At 43.8% G+C, this 23,209-nt stretch overlaps 2 protein-coding genes across 2 annotated transcripts in view; both read right to left on the bottom strand.

Annotated features, from left to right (window-relative positions):
- Positions 1-23,209, bottom strand: part of LOC147019214 (ubiquitin carboxyl-terminal hydrolase 2-like) — a 359,775-nt gene that overhangs the window by 269,269 nt on the left and 67,297 nt on the right. The gene's annotated exons all lie outside the window — the stretch shown is intronic.
- The window catches only part of LOC147019215 (olfactory receptor 4F3/4F16/4F29-like), an 81,437-nt gene that overhangs the window by 5,123 nt on the left and 53,105 nt on the right, over positions 1-23,209 (bottom strand). Inside the window, exon 3 of the mRNA XM_085900060.1 lies at positions 4,033-4,521. Coding sequence (XP_085756186.1) covers positions 4,033-4,521 — 489 coding nt within the window. The remainder of the gene's footprint in view (positions 1-4,032; positions 4,522-23,209) is intronic.

Genomic DNA, 23,209 nt, shown 5'->3' with positions numbered 1-23,209 from the left:
CCATGGCACACACCAGAACAATATCTGGTCAATTTCATGCCAACTTGCTGGCCTGGCTGCATGAAACCGACACAATGGATATATTTGTATGGAGAAATGCCATCAATGTCAAATGAAGACGGGGTGCAGAATCTTCTTGAGAAAAGGGCACGCACGCACAAGCATTTTAAGGCCATTTTCCCCTGCAAGAGCAGGGATTAGCCTTGCGGGCCCCATGACAATCATGGTTTCCTTTTTGAGGCGATGTTTTATGGCCGGATGCCCTTCCCGACGCCAACCCTTTCGTCGCCTCTTCCGACACGCAGAGACACATTGTACCGATTATAACTGAGGCCCTTGAGAAAACGAGAAAATGATAGTAAAATGTTAGTTGTTTTTGTTTGTTGCCAGCAAACAGCCTAACTGTCAAGACCAAGAACATCATTTACCAATGGTTTTAAGAAAATTGTGGGAGTGAGTCAAAAAGAGAAGTGTCGGTTTTGCAAGGTATAAAAAGAAAGTATGAGCCACCCCCAAGGGGATGTAAAAAACTAATGTCAGAACAGCTGTACACACAGAGGCACAACAAAATATTTAGAGTAATCCACTGGCACATCTGCAAAAATTTCAATATCCCAATCACAGAAAACTCATGGAAACATGAACCAAAAGTGATGGTTGAAAACAAGGACATAATGCTCACGTATACTATGATGATGATCCCGTCGAGCGTAAACATAGAAAACAAAGCACCGTGACTGGCCATAGTATTTACGTTTAAAAAAAAGGAAAACAAGAAGTGAATACTTCGATATCGCGCAGCTGGGGGCAGTAAAAGTCTAGGTTAAGAATGATGAAACAATTTTGCAGTTATAAAATTTAAATGTAGACACGGTGAATTAGCATGCATGATGGGAAGGGTTGTGACGTTGGACTAATTTCTATTTATAGCCCTCAGATCAAAGGGACGTACGCGGTCATAAGTGTGACAGAAGACGTGACAGAAGATACAGGACAGAATAGCCAATAAGTGTGACAGAAGATGTGACAGAAGACACAGGACAGAATAGCCAATTATATAACAGCGCGATGTCGCCGCGCTGTAATAAAGCATTGATATATAATTGAGGTTTCAGTTCCCAGTGATTTTGGTCTGAATAACACAGAAATAAAGAAAATGACCAAATATCAAGATCTCAAAATTGAAGTCAAAATATCTTGGAAGCTGAAGAGCGTTAAATTCATACCAATGGGAATGATAAAGAAGAACCTTATGTGGAAGAAAAATAATTATATTCATGTACTCTCAATTATAATTGTTGCTGGTACTTTATAAATGTAATTTTTTTACTTCAGTCAAATTGGCTACCAGTAATGTTTCCCTTTTCCTAAGTCTTTTGACCTACATATTGATAAAACGGAATATCTTACTATGAAGGTCTTTCTCGCTGCATAGAAACAGGGTGACCTCGTTGATAACACTGCAAACTTTTGCCATGATTGTGTCATTCTCTCCCTCCCACCCAAAGTGGACACGTATTGCAGTTTTGAGTTATTTTGCCTCATGCTTCTCACCCTCCCATTCTTTGGAATGTCAAATTGTGTACAAGAGGAATCTTTTCGGGCTTTTGTTTCAGTGGAGTCCATTCGAATGTTTCAGTGAATCCTTCAATGTTCTTCCTCCGTATATAGGAAATTAAAGATTCTCCGTTTGTTTGCTGATCCAACTTGTGGAAATTGAGTTCTTTTCCATCACACTCACAAATATCCAACAAAACATCCCTGGGAACATTACCACAATTGAACTAGAGTTGGAGGGATTCTGGGGCTCGGTGACAATCCTGAAAACAGCCCTAAGAATAAAACTCTTCGAACAACACACCTTCACAACTGAGCACATGAATCATGATCCTTCAATGAAATGAAGGTCCATACTTTGAGCCTTGGGAGGACTATGTTCCACCTTCTGAAACTCAAATATGAAGAAAACAACCAATGACACACACATACACAATGCTTGCAGACCAAATGCAGATACTGGGGTGCATCCTATATTTACTACATTACTAGAATGTTGACTAGTTAATAACACTGTAAACCATCCATATTTTCCCTTGTTGCGTACCACAGTATATGAATATGAATAATAGTCGAAGTGAGTGGGAGTGAGGCTGCTCCGGCCAAATTTTGTTTTCAGATATTTTTGTTTACGGAAAGTTTTGATTTTCTCTGAAATTGTGGCTTTAAAAGTTGCATTAGTATGCCAAATTCCAGCTCTCTATCCCACCGAGAAAGTACAAAACATTTGTGTGACTGAATGAGTGAGTGAGTGGGAAGAAAGAGCCATATATGCTACCAGAGGGGGATGCTTGCAGACTGCAAGTAGATACTGGCATGAAATCTACGTGCAGACGTAAGAAATATTTGATGAAGTGGATTGTGAAAAAGCTTTACATAAGTGATGAAGTGGATTTTACTCGCATTCTGCAAGCAGCTAAGGAAATTGCGTAAATCAAGAATGAATGATCAGAATGAGATCTTTTTTGTTGTTGTTGTTGAATACATCATCAAAGTTTGTGGAAGATTTAACAATTTCCCTGGTATAGTCATTTTTCATGTGAATATGTCAAATGTTATCAAATAAAACTGTTGTTTTCATTCTACTGAGTTGCTGGACAACGCTAAAAGACGGAGTTTTTGATTCCAAGTCGAATTTAATAGGTGGAACTGGAACTTATAAAATGAAGTTGAAACAAACAGTGATTGTCCTATTCTTGTCACTGTTCCCACATTGAACGTTGTTATCAACAACAGAGCAAATTTGAGTTATCTTGTTAAGTTAGTATCTTTCCATTTTGATACATTGATTGAACTGAGATTTTTTTTTGTATGCAGTCGAGGCTCATGTAAGAGCTAACACACAGAACATACAACAAGGCAGGAGACAAGAGGGACCGGAGAGGGAAGCAAAAAACAGTAGGGAACAGAGACAATAGGAGATCTGTGGAAGGGAGAGGGATGGGGTGGGGTGCACAAGTGGTACCACAGAGATTTTCAGAAAGGAAAACAGGGAATTTGAAGGAGATGGGTTTGGGGTGAATTAATGGGGGTAGAAAAGATCAAGATTTTGATTAGTAACGATCGCATCATATGCTGCAAGAGAGAGAACGATTCCAAATTGAATTTGTTGCGTTCTAACAGCCTCCAGCACAGGATGGTCAATTTATGCTTCGTAGCAACATACCTAGTAAGGTATGTTGTACCTAGTAAGGCCTGCCTTCTTCATTACATCATGCATTGAAAGCATACAAAATGATTGTTAGATCAGACATCGAATCGTTATCTCAACAGCAGCCGATAACACAATTGCTACCAATCTATATTCAAACAATGTATCAAAAAGAAAAGACACTAACTTCACCAAATTGGCTCTGTTAACGATGTATAATGCTACAAGAATATGACTATCACATGCTTTGATAAGTAAAGTTGCCCTTTAGAATACTGGCATTGAACTTCTTGAGGAAGATGTGCAAGAGCCAAGACACTCAAACTCTCTTGATTGTATTAACAGCAATCTTCATTCATGTCAATTGAGGGGGAGAGATAACCTTGATTCAAGCACTGGATTTTAGTTTTGTTCACCTGACTTGAGGTCCTAGAGTGGATGAGTAGTGGTTGAAATCCTGGAGTGCATAAGTAAGGATGTCTATAGACTCGTCAATGACCACATCATCTGCAAAATCTGTTGTTAACGACATGTAATGCTACAATAATTTAACAATCACTCTTTGTTTTCAACTTCAGTTTGTAAGTTCCAACATGTTTGGTTTCGACTTCGAATCAAACCCCAGCTCTGTTTCCTGAAACAGCATAACAATGTAAATAATCGTTTAATTTTAGAACATTTGACCTTTTTACAATCAAATTACTATCCCTGTGAAATTGGTAAATAAAGTGCTCATTATAAGTCAATCATTTTCGATTTACCTGATTTATTTCGCTGCTTGCAGAATGCAAGCACAATAATCAAGCATCCTGCTTTGAATTTACCTCGTTGATGCACCAGAATTGTTTGAAGCTCTTCTTGAAATCCATGTGAGCTGGATGTAAGTAAAAGTTACTGCGAGTGCACTGAACACAAAGAAGCACTGAAAGAGGATATTCTTGATTGAGGTGTAAAATTGATCAAGGTTCTCCAAATTCTGTACATCACAAACAATGAGCTGTTTCACCTCTCTTCTCTTGACTGCCAACATGAGATTTAAAAAAGTAGGGAAGGAAATGCAAGCCAACCATATGAAAGAAAGGACCAGTCTTGCCATTTGTGGGCCACAGAGACCTGCATGGTAACGCATAGGGTGGCATATTGCGACGTAACGCTCAGTTGCCATAGCAACCACACAGGACACGCTGCTCAGGAACAACAGATTTCCCATTGTGTTCAATGTGATGCATATAAAAAAAGGCATGCAAATCCTCTTCCAGGTCAAGGTTAACATCATCGTGGAGATTAGCAGCAATGTCAGGTCACTGCAAAGACTGTAGGTGACAAAGGAAGAGGTTAAATATAAGAAAAATCAGAAATGTAGAGATTTACAAGATTATGGAGTGCAATTAATCTGCACGATAAAAGGAGCCATGCGTGCAAGTTCCACCGATTGGTTGGACCGTTCGCCCAACTCCAACCACAATTTGTATACTTTGGCCACCAATTTAGGAACCCTTTAGAATGACCTTTTCTCTGAAGTAGCACTTTTACTACTAAAGGGGCTGTCACACCTTGACGTTTTAGCCAGCGTATGGCAAGGTATCAAAATGTATGTAAAATGCTGGCGTACGCTGAACTATTGATGTTTTTTTAAGTTTTGGGTGTATAATAACGTGTTGGACGTATGCATAACGTATTAGTAACGTACACAGAACGTTTCAATCACATATAGATAACTTATACCAACGAATGCTGAGCGTGTTGTCAGCGTTCACAACCTATGCCCAACGATAGTCTAACTTCTGCATAGCGCGGCAGCGTATCGCCGACGATCACGTGGCGTAGGCTATTAATAGGCTGCGGCTCGACGATTCAAATTATAACCGCACAAGACATCGAAGTGTGAAGCCGCTGTCACACCTTGATGTTTTAGCCAGCGTATGAAAAATTTGCCGAACCAAACTGGCACACGTCGAATACGTTATGGGTAAGTTTTGTACACGTTAAGAGCACGCTGGCATACGTCGTAGTACGCTGGCATACGTCGAGAAATTTTCAGCTTGTTGAAAATTTCTCGATGTATTCGGCGTATGACACACGTTCCGCATACGCTGGCCATAAGTTGTAGGCATGTTACGCGATCGTTGACACACGTCGACACACATTACTTGTATGTTACTCATAAGTCGAAACACGTCGAGGTAATGGTTTGCGTCAGTGTTTCAGACTCCCTGTTTTTTTTTTTTTTTCTTCGGTATGACGCTGATGTTGACACTTCGATTTCTAATACGGTTATGATTTAAATCGTTGAGCAGCAGCCTCTTAATTATATTATATTTTAACCGTACTAGAAATTGAAGTGTCAACATCACCGTCATACCGAAGGAAAAAAAAAACAACAAAAAAAAAAACAGGGAGTCTGGAACACTGACGCTAACCATTACCTTGACGTGTTTCAACTTATGAGTAAAGTACAAGTAACGTGTGTCGACGTGTCAACAATCGCGTAACGTGCCTACAACACGTTACTCATAGGTTAGAAATAAGTTTTGGGTACGCTAAACATTACCTCGACGTGTTTCGACTTATGAGTAACTTACAAGTAACGTGTGTCGACGTGTGTCAACGATCGCGTAACGTGCCTACAACTTATGGCCAGCATTATGCGGAACATGCGAGTCATACGCTGGCATACGTCGAAAAATTTCAAGCATGGAAAATTTGTCAAACAGCTCGGCAAACTACGACGTATGCCAGCGTGCTCTTAACGTATACAAACTTACCCATAACGTAATCGACGTATGCGAGCGTTTTAGCCAAATTTTTCATACGTCAGGCATACGCTGGCTAAATCGTTAAGGTGTGACAGGGCCTTAAGGTGATGCAGGTTTGCTATAATTTCCGACTATTTTCTCAAATTGTGAGTTGACCAGGCCACTGTGTCGGCAGGTTTCCATGAAAACTGTGATAGCATTATATCGGAGCAGAAAACGTCACAGATTCTGTTGGTTTGACGTGGGAACGCCCGTATGCTTTCATGAGCGAGAGGAGGGTTAGAGTAAAGATGGGACAACTTTGGAATGGGGAGGGGGAGTTGAGACTTTTGGTGGGAGTGGGGGAATGGGGGGTTTGAAGGCTTGAGTGTTGGGAGGGGATTGATGCCTTCCGGCCTTAGGGCTGGGAGGGCAAGGATGAGGACTTGGGGTTGGGTGGGGAGGTGGGGGGGCAAAGATGGGACAGAGTTTGAAGGAGAGGTTGAGCCTTTTTTGTTGACAAGTTGTCATAATTGCATGTGCGAGTTTACTCACAGTAAAAATGTAACTGTGTGTGTGTGTGTGTGTGTCACTGTGGGGGGTGGTGGGCTGACGCAATCACCCTACGGGTAATGTGCCAGTTAGTACCTTTGAGTTAAGAGAGGCGGCTCCTTATTCTAATCCGAATGTTCCTTTCTTTTCTTTTTTCGAAAACAATTCACCTTAATATTTCAACTCAAGTCAATAAGCACATAAACAAGTAAATAAACAAATAAATAAAAACAACATAAGACCCATCTGGTGTGAATACATTTTCATTTGATCTGATATTTTGGGAAAAACGAATTTCAGAAATTGCACACTTGTGTGTACTACCATCTCATATCACATCCAAAGAAAGAAATTCTATAAAGCACAATCATCATATAAAATCACGAACTACAATCATTATCATTTATGCACACACAAAAAAAAAAATATATATATATATATATATATATATATATATATATATATATATACATATATACATACATATATATACATACATATATATATATATATACATATATATATATATATATACATATATATATATATATATATATATATATATATATATATATATATATATATATATATATATATATATATATATATATATATATATATTGTTGCGGACCCGGGGTGGTGGGATTCTCACCCGACGCTTGGCACCACCCTCACCACCACAGTCTCCGGGGTTTATAACGCCGGCTGGCTCAGCACAGGCCTCGGGTCACACGTCTTCAATCGCGATACCAACGTAATCCTAAACCTTACCAGTTGGGGAAATAGAACCCCGGTTACAGACTGGTTTTGTCAGATGCTGAGCATTTTCTGCCAGTCTGTAACCATTTTGGTTTTATATGCCAATCGAACGGATCGTTCCTCGACGCGACACAAATTAATCCAGAGCGGCAACTTCATACGAACAAACCAGAGTTATTGGGTAACATTGGGGAATACGACACAAGCAAACCATTCACGACAATGTTATTTTTTAACAAACTTTAACACGTTCTTAACTAGGGAACTATGGATTACAGGTTTTGAGGGGGTCGCTACCGAGATATGCCTTACACAACGTGCAGACAAGACAGACAGACAGCATGCATGCAGACAAGACAGAGTACTTGTGGATGCTTCATGGACGAGAGGAAAGTGTCAAAAAGCACGAATGTCGCTCGTAACAAGCGGATATCCACAGATTCGAGCCCCAGCTCGAACTCAAACACGCCGCGTGGCGAGACGGCGCTCGCCTTCCTTCTCCGCACTGCACGCGGTCTACGCGCTCTCTGACCCCGCGTAAGGTCGACGGCACAAGACTGTCAGATTGACGATGGGCCTCAGCTGATTTCTCTCAAGGTCCAGCATACAAATCCAGGCCTGGCCTGTGCACCAGACAAGGCCCAGATCGAGGTGCAGGGCTCCGGCAAGCGGATCGGCAAACGTGTCGAGCCGTGAGGTGATTAAGGACCGTCAGAGGCTCCGGCGTTTCCTCTCTTGTCTTCCCGCCTCGAAGCCCGACTTCTCAACTCCATCCTCTCAGTTTCTTTCTCTGCAGAATCACCTTTTCTTTCCTTTTCTATGCTCGCCTCTCAAAGCCAACTGCCGTTTCTATCACGGCAGAATCACCTCCTCATAAGAGTCGATCGCCGACTCGACGTGCAGCCCGCCTCTCCTACTGCCCAAAAAGGCAGATTTGACATGCAGGCAGCCTCTAATACCAAAAATGCAGACTCGGCGCGCTCAGGTTCAACGTCTCTCCCGGCAGATTGAACATTGTCCCTCCTTCGTTCGCTTGCTTCGAAACCTGAGCATGCCTCGAGACCGACTGTTTCCCCAAACTGAACCCTTTTTCTTTTACGAGGTCTCCTTTCGCTCGCTCGAAGCCACTCGCTCCTCCCCCTTTTCGAAGCTGACAAACTCCTCCCCTCAGTTTCACTTTCTCTTTTTTGCCACACCCTCTCAGCCGACTGGGCGGGGCCTCGTCCGGGATGGGGAAGGAAGAAGAGGGAGCTCCCGATCCACACCACCGCACAAACAATAAACAGCCTCTTACATCTCCCGACACACATGTAACGTCTATTTTACTAAACAACCGAGCTAAACATGCATTTAATGGGGGATCTGAGCTAATCCGATATTTAGCAGCATATGAAGGGCCATTTCCGTAACAATATATATATATATATATATATATATATATATATATATATATATATATATATATATATATATATATATATATATATATATATATATATATATATACACATATATACTGTATTGTCGTGGGGGTGGCCGGGTTCGAATCCCGCTCCAGAATGTAGTTGTCGCAGGAGTGCTGGGGGTGTTTGAATCCCACGACCTAAATTTGTGGTAGCCAGGCGGTTAACTCCGACCAACCTCCTGGGACAGTCGAGTGGTCTGTATTCCGAGGAGGTGGACGTGCTCATTGACATGGATTTCAGTGTGCGCTCGAAGGGTATGGCGGAAAGCAATGCCACTGTTTGGGGAGAGACAACAGAGCCCAGTGAGCATAATAGCGGACAGAGAAGGAGTACTCGGAATATGGAACAGAAGGAGGATTACTGAGGATGGACAGCAAGAGGGGGTTTGATCAGCGAACCCCACGACAAATTCACAAAACGCGGTTTCTTTAAAAGGGAATACATTCATTGAAACACAAATATTTATAAGGACAATAATGAAGATGAAATGTAACGAATATAATAAACAACTACTCTGATCGAGGCCTCACACACACACAGACAGAAGCACAGACAAAGGGTGACAAACGAAAATAAACCCCCTTTTTAAAATACACTGGTATTCAGCCTGGCCAAGGGCTGGCCCTCATCGATCTGGTGTTGGGGAGCTTCGCCCAGCACGTGAACTTGAAAGCAAAATGGCGCCATCTCTTGGCGAGCCCAGGAGGAAAGCGCCTCCACCATCCACGTGCACACACATGCAGAATGGCGCTTCACTTGTCCCAGCTTTCCTCACGCAGGCTCATGAACATGCCAGCCTTCCTCTTCCTGAGCGGGTGTCACCTGCCTCGTGCGGTCCTCGCACCGACCTCGCGTGCATGTCCCGCCAAACCAGACGGAAGCCCTCCACACTCTACATGCACAAATGTGGCCGGCACCTCCTTGATTGGCTCTGCTCAATCTGCTCTGCTTGATCGCTCCAGACATGCAATCTGCCCTGCCCAATCTGCTGTCTCCAAAGCCCCCTCGCGAAGCACACTGCACCTTCGATCCTCCTCTTATTTATCACCCTCCCTGTCCTTCACCCCGGGGCGTGTCCTTCTCGCCTCCAAACCCGGGAAGGCGGGACTTCTCCTTCTTTAGGCCTAGTGTAAAATATAAAAACATAGGGAAAAAAATCACAGAGGGTAATCACGTACAGGGGAACTTATTTTAACTCCCGAAGTAAATTTACACCGCACAACCCCTCGTGTGGTGACATGTAACACTGAATCTAACAGATTCCCTGACTTATTTACATCGAGTTGCTTCTACCCATCCACGGACCATGCCACACTATACAATCCTATCTGTACTATTAAATACGTTGATCTACCCCCATAATCATAACACAGCCCCCTCCCCGGAACTGTAGCTCCTGCAAGGTTCAATGCAGGCATTACCATTCCGGCCTTACCACTTACCGATTCACATCTAATTAGCTTATGAAATAAATTAGAAGGGGCTGTGGGAAGCGAGCCGTAGCTAAATTACCTATTCCCCTTAACGCTTTTACACCCCTGAAACACATCCTAAATATTTGCAAAACTCTTGGTTCCTCGCTCCTAACTCCCGGGGCGGGTAGAAAATGTCAGAAAACACACACAAAAACCTACTATAATAGACAAAACCTGAACCAATTTTTTTTTACTTTAACATCTACACTTCTAAAGTGCTTCTGTACGTCTGTATGTCTGCACTGTAGCGTCTGTACTTCTGTACCCCTTCTCAAGACTGCGTTCATCAGTGTGTGCCACAATACCCAATGTGACCTGCGGAGCTATCCTAATTTGCCTATCCAAATTTCCACGAGCCCTGCCTCTCCGGGACAGGTTAGTGACATGGATTTAGTGAAACTTCCTCACCCATTCATACGTAAACCCAATATCAATCATTCATTCCAACATTGCAAGACCATGGCTTAAATGTTGTTACACACATGGGTGATCCTCAACTGAGCAGAGGGGAGGTACCAGACAACAAAAATGATGGGGGCTCTTGCAGTTGTGGTACCTGCTGTCCAAAACCAAGTCGCTCGACTTACGACTTCTTTGCCCCCCCCCTTAAACTATTTGGTCCCTGACAGCTAAACAGCTCCTTTGCTGTATATTAGTTTTATACTAACAGGGGTCTCTCGACCACTGGTCGCCAAACCAGACCTCCCCATCCAACGGGTCTCCATTTCCAGACAACACAGGCTGTCAGGGACAAATTACCTTGGGGTGGGGGGGGCAGTCACCACTCTTCCAGAGCTTGATCTATTCCTGAAGTCCCACATATCATCCCCACCCACACAGTGCAACATCTCATCTCTCCTCCCTTATTGTCATTCAATTCTCAAACAATGCAATGCAAAAATAGTGATAATGTTCCGATATTGCCATGGCCTGCCTACATGTTATAAATGGCATTCATTCTTGAAACAATTCAATTCATTACACATAACAGACATCAATTCCACAGACAATTTTGGTTTCAAAACCAATCCCTTTACCGACCATCGAGTCACTTTCGCTCGCTCGCCATCCAATTAAGCATGTCTCAATTTCAAGCAAAACTGAACCCTTGCAACAGTAAGCATCAAGGCACCTTACCCTAAGTGGAAGTCGTCGCAGGTTGGTCAGGTCTAAAAGTGTCACCCACCCCTTCTAACTTTTGTCACACCTTTCTGATCCACGCAGGAGTCTCCTGACCCTGATAGTGAGTCAATCTATCCTCATGGACTATATATGGAAGTGTATGCAGGCCCATCTGAATCTTGAAAACCACATCAGTCACTTGTCGAAGCACCACTCCAGGGCCCTTCCAGGGTGAGGTAAGTTTTGGACACACCCCCTTTTCCTCCAGGTGCGCTGGCAAATATGTGGATCCGTGTCCTTTGGTGACCTCTTCTACTCCACTACACTTGGCGACGACAGCTTTGTTCCTTACTGTGCGAGGGCTATCAGACACGTTAAGCACACGGATGGCCAACATAGGCCCACGAGTGTCCACCAGAGTGTGACCCACCATCAGTCCTTCGGCCCACTGTGAGGGCCATAGCTCCACTAGCCCCAGCTGACCAATGTGATGAGCACCTGCTGCCAACAACGCCATTACCAAGGCCTCAGACCTGGGAGGCACGGTTACAGTGCGTGACACCTGCACCCACATCCCCTGCACCTCCTCATCATCCCCAGTCTGACCAACTGCAGCCTCTCAGTACCCAACCACATATAGCCCCACCCAAGGTCTAGTTGGCAGTCGTGTTCCACCAGGAAACTCAGTCCCAGGAGACAATGGTCACACACGTCGGCCACCCATACACCAAATTGACCTCCAGACCACCCAACTCCATCCTCACAACCCCGCACCCCAATATTGGAGCCATCTCCACCATAGCCAGTTGAAGGCTGTGTCCTACTAACCTATCAATTTTATCACAGCCTCCATCGCTCTGGTCTAATACATTCGGGTTTATAATGGTGTCACTGGTCCACCATAGCCTCACGAAATTCCCCCTCAATTTTGCATTTAACCCTCAAATTACAAATGCCAATTCTTCCACAATTCACGATCTTCACAAAAGAAGGGCGCTTCTCCACACACTTGCCAGCCAAGCATAGCCCCGTATGTTCGGCCTGCTCTAGTTTCCCAGACAACCCACAGCAGCTGCCGGGCCCACCCTAGGCAGTGGCCACTTCTCCGGATCCTGTGATCCATTGGGAGGTCCTCCTCTCTCCGGGCTGTGAGGCCTGCTCGGAGGTCTGTGTATGGGTGGGTTCTGACAGTATCACTGCATGTGCCCATTTCTCCCACATGTGAAACAATTCCCCATAAATGGACCCTTAAGGAATCCAGACGGAGCACCTCACCCAAATACTGGGTCAACCCCACGAGGGGTTTGATCCGCAAACCCCACTACAAATACACGAAATCCAGTTTCTTTAAAAGGGAATTCATTAAATGAAACAATTATTTATCAGGAGAATAATGTAGATGAAATGTAACGAATATAACAAACAATTTCTATAACCGAGGCCTTGCACACACAGACACAAACACAGACAAAGGGTGACAAACGAAAATACCCCTCCCCTCTTTTAAAATACACTGGTACTCAGCCTGGACAAGGGATGGCCCTCGTCGATCTGGTGTTGGGGAGCTTCGTCCGGCACGTGTACTTACAAGCAAAATGGCGCCGTCTCTTGTCGAGCCCAGGAGGAAGGCGCCTCCACCATCCACGTGCACACGCAGGCAGAATGGCGCTTCGCTTGTAGCAACTTTCCCCACGCAGGCTCACGAACGTGACAGCCTTCCTCTTCCTGAGCGGGTGTCACCTGCCTCGTGCGGTCCTTGCACCGACCTCGCGTGCGTGTCCCGCCGAGCCAGACGGGAGCCCTCTACACTCCACACGTGCAAATCTGGCCGGCACTTCCTCGATCACTCCCCAAGACCCTTGCATTTTGAACCAACGTGACTCTTTTTCAATTCATTTCACCAACATCCGTGGTCTTTCTTCGAATCTTTCCTCTGTTGAACACCATCTCGCAAGCTCCTCTCAGAGACTCAATTATCACATGACGTTCATGTTAATTCTGACAACATTTCGAAGGACAACCTTCATTCACGATTCTGCTTCAAAGGAGGAGTCTGTGTCTACTCCAACATCGGCATGCCTGCTGTACGCCTTGTGGATCTCGAATCTCCAAACTTTGATGTCTTCTGGCTTAAGATTTGTCTCCCGACCATCACTATTTTTTCTGTTTCACTTACTGCTCTACAAATTCTACAAACTTTCTAGCTTTCTTTGACCATCTTAACTCTTGCCATGAGGCCATGACATCCAGACACCCTCAAGCAGAATTTCTCTATTTCAGAGATTTCAATGGACACCATAGGAAGTGGCTGAAAACTTCCTACACGGATGTTGGGGGAGTGGAATCTCTTACATTTTTCTATTCTTAATGATTTGGAACAAATTATCACCCACCCTACCCATATCCCAGATCTTCATGAACACACTACCAATACTTTGGATTTATTCTTCACCTCCAATCCTTTGCATTACAACTACACAATTTCACCTCCAATTGGTTTTTCTGACCACAATCTTGTGAACATCACTTTACTTACCACCACTTCTTCTCATCCGACTGCTCCGACGAAACGCCAGTGTTGGCATTTCAATAATACTGACTGGACTGGTTTATGAAACTTCTTTTCTGACTTTCCCTGGAAAGACTACTGCCTCTCCTCGGGGTATGCCTCTCTCTGCTGAACGTATAGCTGAGGTTATTGCAGAAATGGAGGCTTATATCCCCTTCTCTTTCAAATCTATCTCTCCTACCAATTCATGGTTCAATAATTCCTGCTCTGCAACCATTCGTGCAAGGGATGCCGCATATCGGACATGGAAAAATTCTTCTTCCTCCGACTCGCATTCAGCTTTCATATCCACCAGAAATCATTGCAATCATGTTATTCGTGAAGCAAAGCATTCGTTTATCCCAAAAAAAAAAATGTGACAACCTCTCATCTTCTTCCACTAATAGATCTTTCTGGTCCTGAGCCAAAAGTATCTCCAACAACTTCTGTCACTCTACCTTTCCTTCGCTTTTCCATTCCGATGATACTTTCGCTGTCTCTCCGACCGATAAAACAACTCTTTTTGGTTCTCTTTTGTCTAACTCCACACTGGATGACAACATTCCATCTTCCTCTGATGGTCCCCTCACCAATCCTATGTCCCTCCCGATAATCTCTTTTCAAGCAGTCAAAAAAATGTACTCCTCTCTCTGGACATAAGCAAGGCTTACAGGCAGGATGGCATTCCTCCCCGTGTCTTGAAGGAATGTGCTTCATAACTTGCACCGGTGCTTGCTCGTTTGTTTCGATTTTGTTTAAAAACCCAAACTTTTCCTCTTACCTGAAAAAATGCCTGAGTACAGCCTATTTTAAAGACGGGTGATCGTTCAAAAGCTTCTAACTACCGTCCCATTGCTCTGACTTGTATCGTTTCCAAAATCTTTGAATGCCTTCTCAATTCCCATTTTCTCAAGCATCTTGAATCTCAGTCTTCTATCCGACCACCAATATGGCTTTCGCAAGGCAAGATCTACAGGTGATATCCTTTCTTACATTACGAATTTCTGGGCCTCTTCTTTGCGAGACTTTGGGGAATTTTTTGTTGCAGGCCTTGATATCTCAAAAGCCTTTGACAGAGTTTGGCATCGGGTCTGATATCCAAGCTTCCCTCTTCAGCTTTCCACCTTCACTCTTCTCTCTCACGTCGAGCTCTCTCCGACCGCTCCATCTCTGTAATTGTTGATGGTTCAACATGGATCCCCTTCCCTATCAACAGCGGTGTATCTCCTCCAAAAGTGGAAAAGGCGGCAATCTGAAGGCAGTCTGCAGGATCTGCTGCCCATTTCCACTGCTCCAGTTGGCTGCAGACTTCCAAGAAAGGAGTGGAGCTGCCTGAACAGACAACATGCAGGCAGTGTACACTTTAAGGCTTGCATGTATACCTGGAACCTGGCTGACATTGTGGAGCTGTGATTGTGGAGAGCCCAAAATTGCAGAACACTTGGTGGAAGAGTGTCCCATCCACCAGTTGGTCGGAGGGTGGAACACCCTTGCACAGCTTATACAGCAGGCCCAAGTGAGAATGGTTGAGATCCACTGGGTTTACATCTTGAATGACTGATGATTGGAACACACAAAAGAAGAAGGGACTACAAGTAGCCATCTCTCTTCAAGACTGGTCTCCCAAATCGACTGATCCTGATGTTAACTCAGCCTGGGAATTCTTCCACAGAAACTTGCTCTCTCACATGCAAAGATTCCTCCCATGTAGTCTTCAAGTATCCTACCCTTCTTCCCACCCATGGTACGCTGAATCCTGTGGTGAGGCAGTTGCTCTGAAACAACTTGCCTTCTTTTCCTGTAAGGCAAATCCAACCAGAAGCAATCTCAGATCATTTCAAAAAGTCTGCAACAAGTGTGTATGTCCAGTCTCAGGAGAGCCAGAAAACAATATCTGTCCAACATCAAGAATGAACTTTCAAACTTGTCTCCCTCCTCTAAAACTTAGTGGCACCTTGTTAAGTTTGTGTCTGGTGTATGCTCCCCTTCCATCCCCTCCCCGTCTTCAAAAAGCACCACAGCCGTTTTTGCTTGTGAGAAGACCGAATGTCTCAATTCCGTGTTTCCTTCCAAATCGTGTATCCCAAACCCTCCAGTTTCGGTACCCATCCTTTCCTGTCGTACCCAACTGCTCCTGGACTGTGCAGGGACCTAACAAATTGGGACCATACTCTGTGCAGAGCATTGGTGCTGCCGAAGCAGTCTCCTTAGTTATTGGAGATAATCTTGGACAGGTCGCCACTCCGACACACGAAACAGGAAAGCTGGCACTCATTTTGCCAACCTCGGAAGGATGACAGGCAGAGTCAACTCCACCTGGTATTAATTCAACAGCCAAGCAGGATTTGAACTTGGGACACTAGGATCCCAAACCCACCATTCTCACCATTAAGCCAACACCAGGCCTAACTGAAGATGAGATGGGAGAAAAGAGGGGGAGAGGGGGGAGAGGGGGGGAGAGAGAGAGAAAGAGAAAGAGAAAGAGAAAGAGAAAGAGAAAGAGAAAGAGAAAGAGAAAGAGAAAGAGAAAGAGAAAGAGAAAGAGAAAGAGAAAGAGAGAGATATATTCTTGGGTAAAATACCACGGGCATAGAAAAGGCTCCTTTTTGGCATGTGCCACGTGGCAAACGATAGAAAAGAAGGGACATTTCATGGCTTGTGGAAAATGCCAGATGATAAAAAATAAAGCACATTCAAAAAATCTCATGTGCATGCTGTACTTCCCTTGTGGTCTCATGAGAACCAAGTAATATTCTCGAAAAGTTCATATAAAGGTGTGTCAATTTTTAACTAAATTATCACACACATGCATATTATGTTGTGTATTTTCGTTTTCAAGGAACACGAAAAGAAAAGAAAAGAATTTTTTTTTTAACTTCCTGACGAGTTTTAACCTATATATGTATGGCACCCCATCATATGCACTTTTCTAGAACATTACTTGTTCTATAAAAGTTCATTCTGGAAAAGTCTGGCATTTTCCAGAAGCCATGGAATGTCTCTTCTTTTCTAATGTTTGACATTTTCTTCAAGCTATGCAATCTCCCTTCTTTTCTATAGTTTGCCACACGGCACATATCCTTTCAAGGTGCTTTTTGTATGACCCGAGCATTTTTCCCAAGAATAGCCTTTGAGATACGAGTGCCAACACATTTTGGGTGGACAGACAGACTGATACACAGAAGCCAACGTTGATTTTGAGGATTTTTGTTAAAAACTTAAGAATGTGGAAATGGACGTTGCTGAAATTTGGAATGTATTACCTTGACTTACAAAGGATTTACTTCTGAAATTTGCAGCCGATTTCGTCCAGTAGAAGCCAAGAAACGAATTTTCAGTCCCTGTGTTAAAGTGGCATATTGAGAAACCATTTCATATAAAGGGAGGGTGCCTCACGCTTCCCTTGATTGCTGCTGGAGTCTCTGCTTCTAACAGCACTGCCGTTGTATACTTGTACTGCACAACAATAGAACTCAAGCTAATAGCCAATTACAATGTGAGCACAGCAATGTTGCACGGTTATCTTACAGCATTACTAGGTACACTTGGATAAGCAGTGCAGGTCGAAAGATTTAATTTAAAAGCGGAAATTAACAGAAATAAACACAAGTGCCAAAGCTCAGTACGTCGAGGGAACCCGCAGATGCAATTGATCTGTACTACTATATTTACTGTGAGGAAAATCAGGCATTGAAAGGTCATTTGCAAGGTCCACCGGCTCTGCCTCTGTCATTTCCTCATGTCACTGCACCTGGTGCACAATTAGGCAGCCCAGGGGTGTGTACCATTAGCAAGCAGCTTGCTATCACTTTCCAAACCAGCTGTTCCATATCAACTGCTTTAAAAAGCCGCTCGCCTCGTCGCTTGGCAAGTGATTAAGAGCGGTGCCTCGTTATGTGAGTAAAAATGGCCACCGTCGTCGGATTCAAAACGAGACTCCAACCAATGTTATGTTTACTCGTAATATTATTAGGTCATCTCTTCGAGCATGACCTAATAATATGGGTGTCAATGTCCTTCGATCCGTCCGTCCGTTCACAATGAAGTTAAAGCGGGAGATCTGGTCATGAGTGATCCTGATAGAGGTCGATGAGACGTACACGATGGTATGATTTTCAAGGTCACCGAAGGTCAAGGTCAAGGTCACGAGGCCTTTGCTGTTGCGAAAATGACGATTTTCAAATTCTATCTCCTCCGCCATTTCTCAAGCGATCTTGAATTTGATTGTAGCATATGAATCTGTGGGACAATATCTAAATTTGGTCGGGCCGGATTTTCGATATTCGCTTTCGTGTCACGTGACTTAAAAGTTGGCAAAAAATGCGAAAAGGACGATTTTCAAAATCTATCTCCTCCTACATTTCTCAAGCGAACTTGAATTTGATTGTGGCATATGAATGTATGGGACAACATCTAAATTTGCTCAGGACGGATTTTCGAATTTCGCTTTCGTTTTCGCGTCACGTGACTTCAAAGTTTGCAAAAACTGCCCTACCTTCAGGAGGCTATATATATTCTCTACGGGGGATGGTAAAAGTTAGTGAATGGTGTCATTGCATAGCAGCTGACCTTGTCTTTCATGTCCATTCGAAAGAATACCGATATCTTCGAATACGTACACGTCATGTGACTTTGAATTTTGTGAAAACTGCTTCATGTAGTTGCAAAATGACGATTTTCCAAATCTATCTCCTCCTACATTTCTTAAGTTATCTTGAATTTGATTGTGGCATATGAATCTATGGGACAATATCTAGATTTGGCCAGGCAGGATTTTCGATATTCGCTTTCGTTTTCGCGTTACGTGACTTCAAAGTTGGCCAAATATCCCTCCTGACCCGAGAACACTACACCCTAGTAACAGGAACTCATGCTTGTTTCTCGCAGAGATGACAGTCACTCCCACATGGGTGTATTTGTTGAAATGTACATTTCATACTTTTATTGTTATTTCCTCTTTTCAACTAATTCTTCAAGATCTACAAAAATACTAAACCCCTCCACCCCCTTCCCAAAATGCGCACAATGGTAGGGCCCATAGATAAGCTTGGCAGGGGCTCCTCCTGACTCCTCATTTATCTTTCTTTCCCTCTTCCTCGTACTCTGTAGCCGCTGCTAACACAGTAAATTCGTTTGGTAAAGTTGTCACAAGAGGATCAATTAAAACTAAAAATAACGGCCCAGACAGCATTTATTGGAGTACCACGATAACATTGTTTACATTTTGGGGACCGCCATGTTGTTAAGCGGTGCCGAGCACTCCATTCCGTTGGAATGCATTATTGAGCACTTAAAATCAAGCAAGCTGCTTTGCAAGGGATATGAAGCTGCTTGCTAACGGAACACTCAACAGATCATGCTTTTACAAAATTACAATATTAAAGCAAAATCATGCAAAGTTAGCCAGCCAGTATAATACAGTATCCCAGTAAGAGCACCAGCAGGAGACGCAGAGAAAGCTTGGAATATATCACAACATCCAGAATGGAACAGTTTCTCTGTATTACATATGGTATTCCATGTTTCAGCCAGTTTTCTTCAAGACTTAGAGCACCTGAAAAAGCGATATTTTTCCCAAAGTCCACTTTTACAGAGTCCCTAATTTTTGCTGTGGCCCGAATTATGTGGCTCTGGGTAACTGCGAAGTTTCAACAAGCGTCCCTCTATTAATATTCAAAATTTCACGAACTTTCATCGAATAGTTCATAAGTTATGAGCCCTCACATTTGACTATTTTACTACAGGAGTCGAACTTATTCTCCGTCAAACTTTTTGGGGTTCGCCTTTCTGAGCAAAAGCAGGGGCAATACCCCTGGGCGCTCACGGGGTCGAATAATGATACTGAGGAGGAAGTCACTGTGGGACGGAATCAACAAAATGTACCAAGAAACCAATGTTACAGCAAATACCTATTTTAGGGGGGAACCCCCCCCCTCCCATAAACCCAACTTGACCCTGATTTTTTTAAATAGCGTGAACAAACTCTGCTTGATCATGGGTGATGAAGGTTGTTCTCAAATTTCATCAAAATTTGTGTGTAATTTCTGAAATGAGACGAAATACAAAATACATATTTTGATGGGGGGGGGAGTCACCCCCGTGTGCAACCCTAAGACACCGATTTTTTCTTTTAATGGCATGAACAAACTTTGATAGATCACGGGAGATGAAGGTTGTGGTCAAGTTTCATTAAAATTGTGTGTGACGTTTCAGAGAAGAAAGCAAATGCCTATTTTGGGGGGAAACTGCCTCCGTGGGAATTTTCAGTCACTGTGTTAAAGTTGCACACATAGAAAACTTTCCAAATAAAGAGAGGGGCACTTCGCACTTCCCTTGATTGCTGCAGGGGTCTCTGCTTTGAACAACACCGCCGTTACGTACTTGTACTGCACAACAGAACAGTACTCAAGCTAATAGTTAATGAGCAAAAAAATGAAAAACTATGACACTTAGGTGGAATTTGTTTTGAAAGCTATTGATTGGATGTATTGGCCGATGTATATTCCAAGTTTCAGCTAGTTTCAATGTCTAGCCTTTGAGATATGAGCGTCAACACATTTTAGGCGGACGAATGGACGGACAGACTGACAGACATGAACATGAATTTTGAGGGTTTTCGTTAAAAACACCAGAATGTGGAAATAGACGTTGCTGAAATTTTGAACATATTACCTCCACATACAAAGGAGTTACTTTTGAATATTTGTAGCCAATTTTGTCCAGTGGAAGCCAAGAAACGAATTTTCAGTTCCTGTGTTAAAGTTGCATACAGAGAAACTGTCCCACATAAAGGGAACATTTTGCGCCTCCCCTGATTTCTTTGAAAGAATTCCCAGGATGACTTTATGTTGGAGAAAGTGGAGAAGGGAGACCAGTCCAGAAGTTTGATGGCTGCTTGAAGACCCTGTCAGTCAGCTTGAGTGAAATGCTTGACTCAATGGCACTGAGGTGATTCTCCAATAACAGCCAGAGAGATGTCTGCTTTGACAAGAATGTGGTCAGATGAACAGACTGGAGTGGAGTAAGAACAGGAGATATTTTCAGGGAAATTTGTCAAAATCAGATCCAGAAGAGATGGAGTACTGTTGGTTGAGATCCGGATCGGGAAGTTGACCGATTGAGTCAGTCCCAATGAGTCGCAGAAGTCTTTTGCTGAAGTGCCATTACAGGTGAGGGAGGTACAAACATCCAGCCAACTGGCATGATGACAAATGAAGTCACCACATATGAGAAAAAGAGAGTTGGGACGAAAGGATAGAATTTGGTTCATGTTTTCGGCAAGCGAGGTGTAAATGGAGTCATCACTGTTTGGTGGATGGTACAACACACATATAAACATGAGATGGGAGTGGAGGGAAACCCGTAGACAAAGGTATTCCTGAGAGTGTGGAGAAGTGAGGCCAGTGCATGGAGAGTGAGGAATAGAGTTATTGATGAAGAGAGCAACTTCTCCACCCAGACGAGGTTCACGTCTGTCATACCAGAGGAGGGAGTAACCAGGGAGAGATATGAGGGAGTCAGAGACGTCTTGAAGAATGAAAGTTTCTGTTAGGCAGATTATGTCTGGTTTGTCAGTGACAACCTGTATGGAAAGATCTGTCAAGTTTGAGTGAAGGCCCCGGATGTTTGAGGTCCACACTGTTAAGGAAGTGGGAGGGGAGGAGGCTTTGGGTGCAGGGAAGGGGGAGGGTAGGATGAGGGAGGAAGGGGGGGTCACGAGAGTTGTTGATCGACTGTGGGAGATTGCAGAAGAGCAAGAGGAGAGGGCCGGATGTGGAGGAGAAAAGGCTCGGCGGTGATGGGATGAGTCACAGTGTGGAGTAATAAGAGAGGGAGCAGAGGGAAGTTGAAGAATGGAGGAGGTGGAGGGATTAGATTTAAGATAGGGGTGGGGTAAGGAGGCAGCTTTGTGGAGGGGAGGGGTGGGCAACTTTGAAAAGGGCGAATATGAGCGGGGAGATTGGAGGGAGAAGGGTGAGAGGGGAGAGTTGAAGCAGAAGGGTGAGGGGGGGGGGAGTTTTTGAGAAAGGTGAGAGGGAAGCTTGGAGGGGGAAGAGTGTGAAGGTTGCTTTGAGAGGGAGGGTTGAGAGGGAAGCTGTGAGAGGGAGGGGAGACTACGAGAGCAGGCACGGCCAAGGGGCAGGAGGGCGATGGGAGAGGGGAGGGATGAGACTTGGTGGTGGGATGGTGAAGAAGGGAGCGAGCAGGGGGAGGTACAAGATTTGAGGGGTTGGGAAGAGGGGGAAGTGTGATGAGATGAAAGAAAGAGCATGTTTAATATGATGAGGAGTGTACTGATTGAGAGAGTGAGATATCTGTTAGGTTAGAATGGAGCCCACAGATTTTAGAACACCACACACTTTGGGGCACCAGAGGAGGAGCTGATACTGAAGCAGAATAGAGTGAAGAGGTGCTAAGAGCAGAGGTAGGATGAGGGGCAAGATTGGATGGGTAAGGAGAGTGTAGAACATGTGAGGAGTTAGGAGGAGGTAGATTTAAGGTGGGGTTGAAAAAAAATTGGCACTTAAGTTGGAAACAAAAAGACGATTCATGAAACACGAACATGGATTGCAAACTGTGTTTTAATTTTTTAAGTCAGAGATGCGATTAAAGACATTATGTGAGGGATGCAATAAAGGTGAATTAAGAGAATAGAGAAAAGAAACGTTGTAACAGTGGGACGTTTTAGACAAGGGATGAAGGAAAGGTCGAATTGAAAACAGGCTTTTGAAGAAGAAGACGAGTCCTGAATTATGACACAATACCGAGAACCACACGTGTTAAAGAGGAAGTTGAAACATTTTAAGAGACCTTTCCTTTATTTATTTTTTGATAAAGATTAGGTAAGATTAGATAAAGGAAAGGTGGAAGAAAAAAATCCTGAAGGTGGATGGTGAATGTGGGTCGGCAAAAGTAGAAGGAAGGTGGTCGATCGGCAAAAGAGGAAGGAGGAAGAAGAGTCAATTCAGGAAGTCACATGGTGACGTGGAGTATAAGGTTCCCATCGTGTGTGGCCTTTTTGGCTGCTGGTTGCATCATTGGTTAGGGGTATGGCTTTGCTGGTGATGCAGTACCCCAATTACCAGTACAATGGTGCTCATTTCACTGACCTCAGAAGGATAACAGGCTGAGTCAACCCCCTGGTGTTAATTCAGCGGCCACCACCCTAACTGCTAAGCCAACACCATAAGGCTCAATGGGTATAAGGTGAGACTTGAAAAGCTGTCTTTGGAGACGTGGCTCTCCCAGGAAAGATCGTGACAGATAGAGAGATCCAAAAGCTTGAAAGAAAGGACTTCTTCAAGGGGATTGTTGAGAAAGTACATGGGATGGGGGGGAGCGGG

The sequence above is a fragment of the Eptatretus burgeri genome, chromosome 10 (assembly GCF_056783735.1).
Source record: "Eptatretus burgeri isolate ZD-2024b chromosome 10, Ebu_testis_v1, whole genome shotgun sequence".
Classification (NCBI taxonomy): domain Eukaryota; kingdom Metazoa; phylum Chordata; class Myxini; order Myxiniformes; family Myxinidae; genus Eptatretus; species Eptatretus burgeri.
The sequence above is the reverse complement of the archived record's forward strand: the minus strand, read 5'-3'. Positions and strand labels throughout refer to the sequence as shown.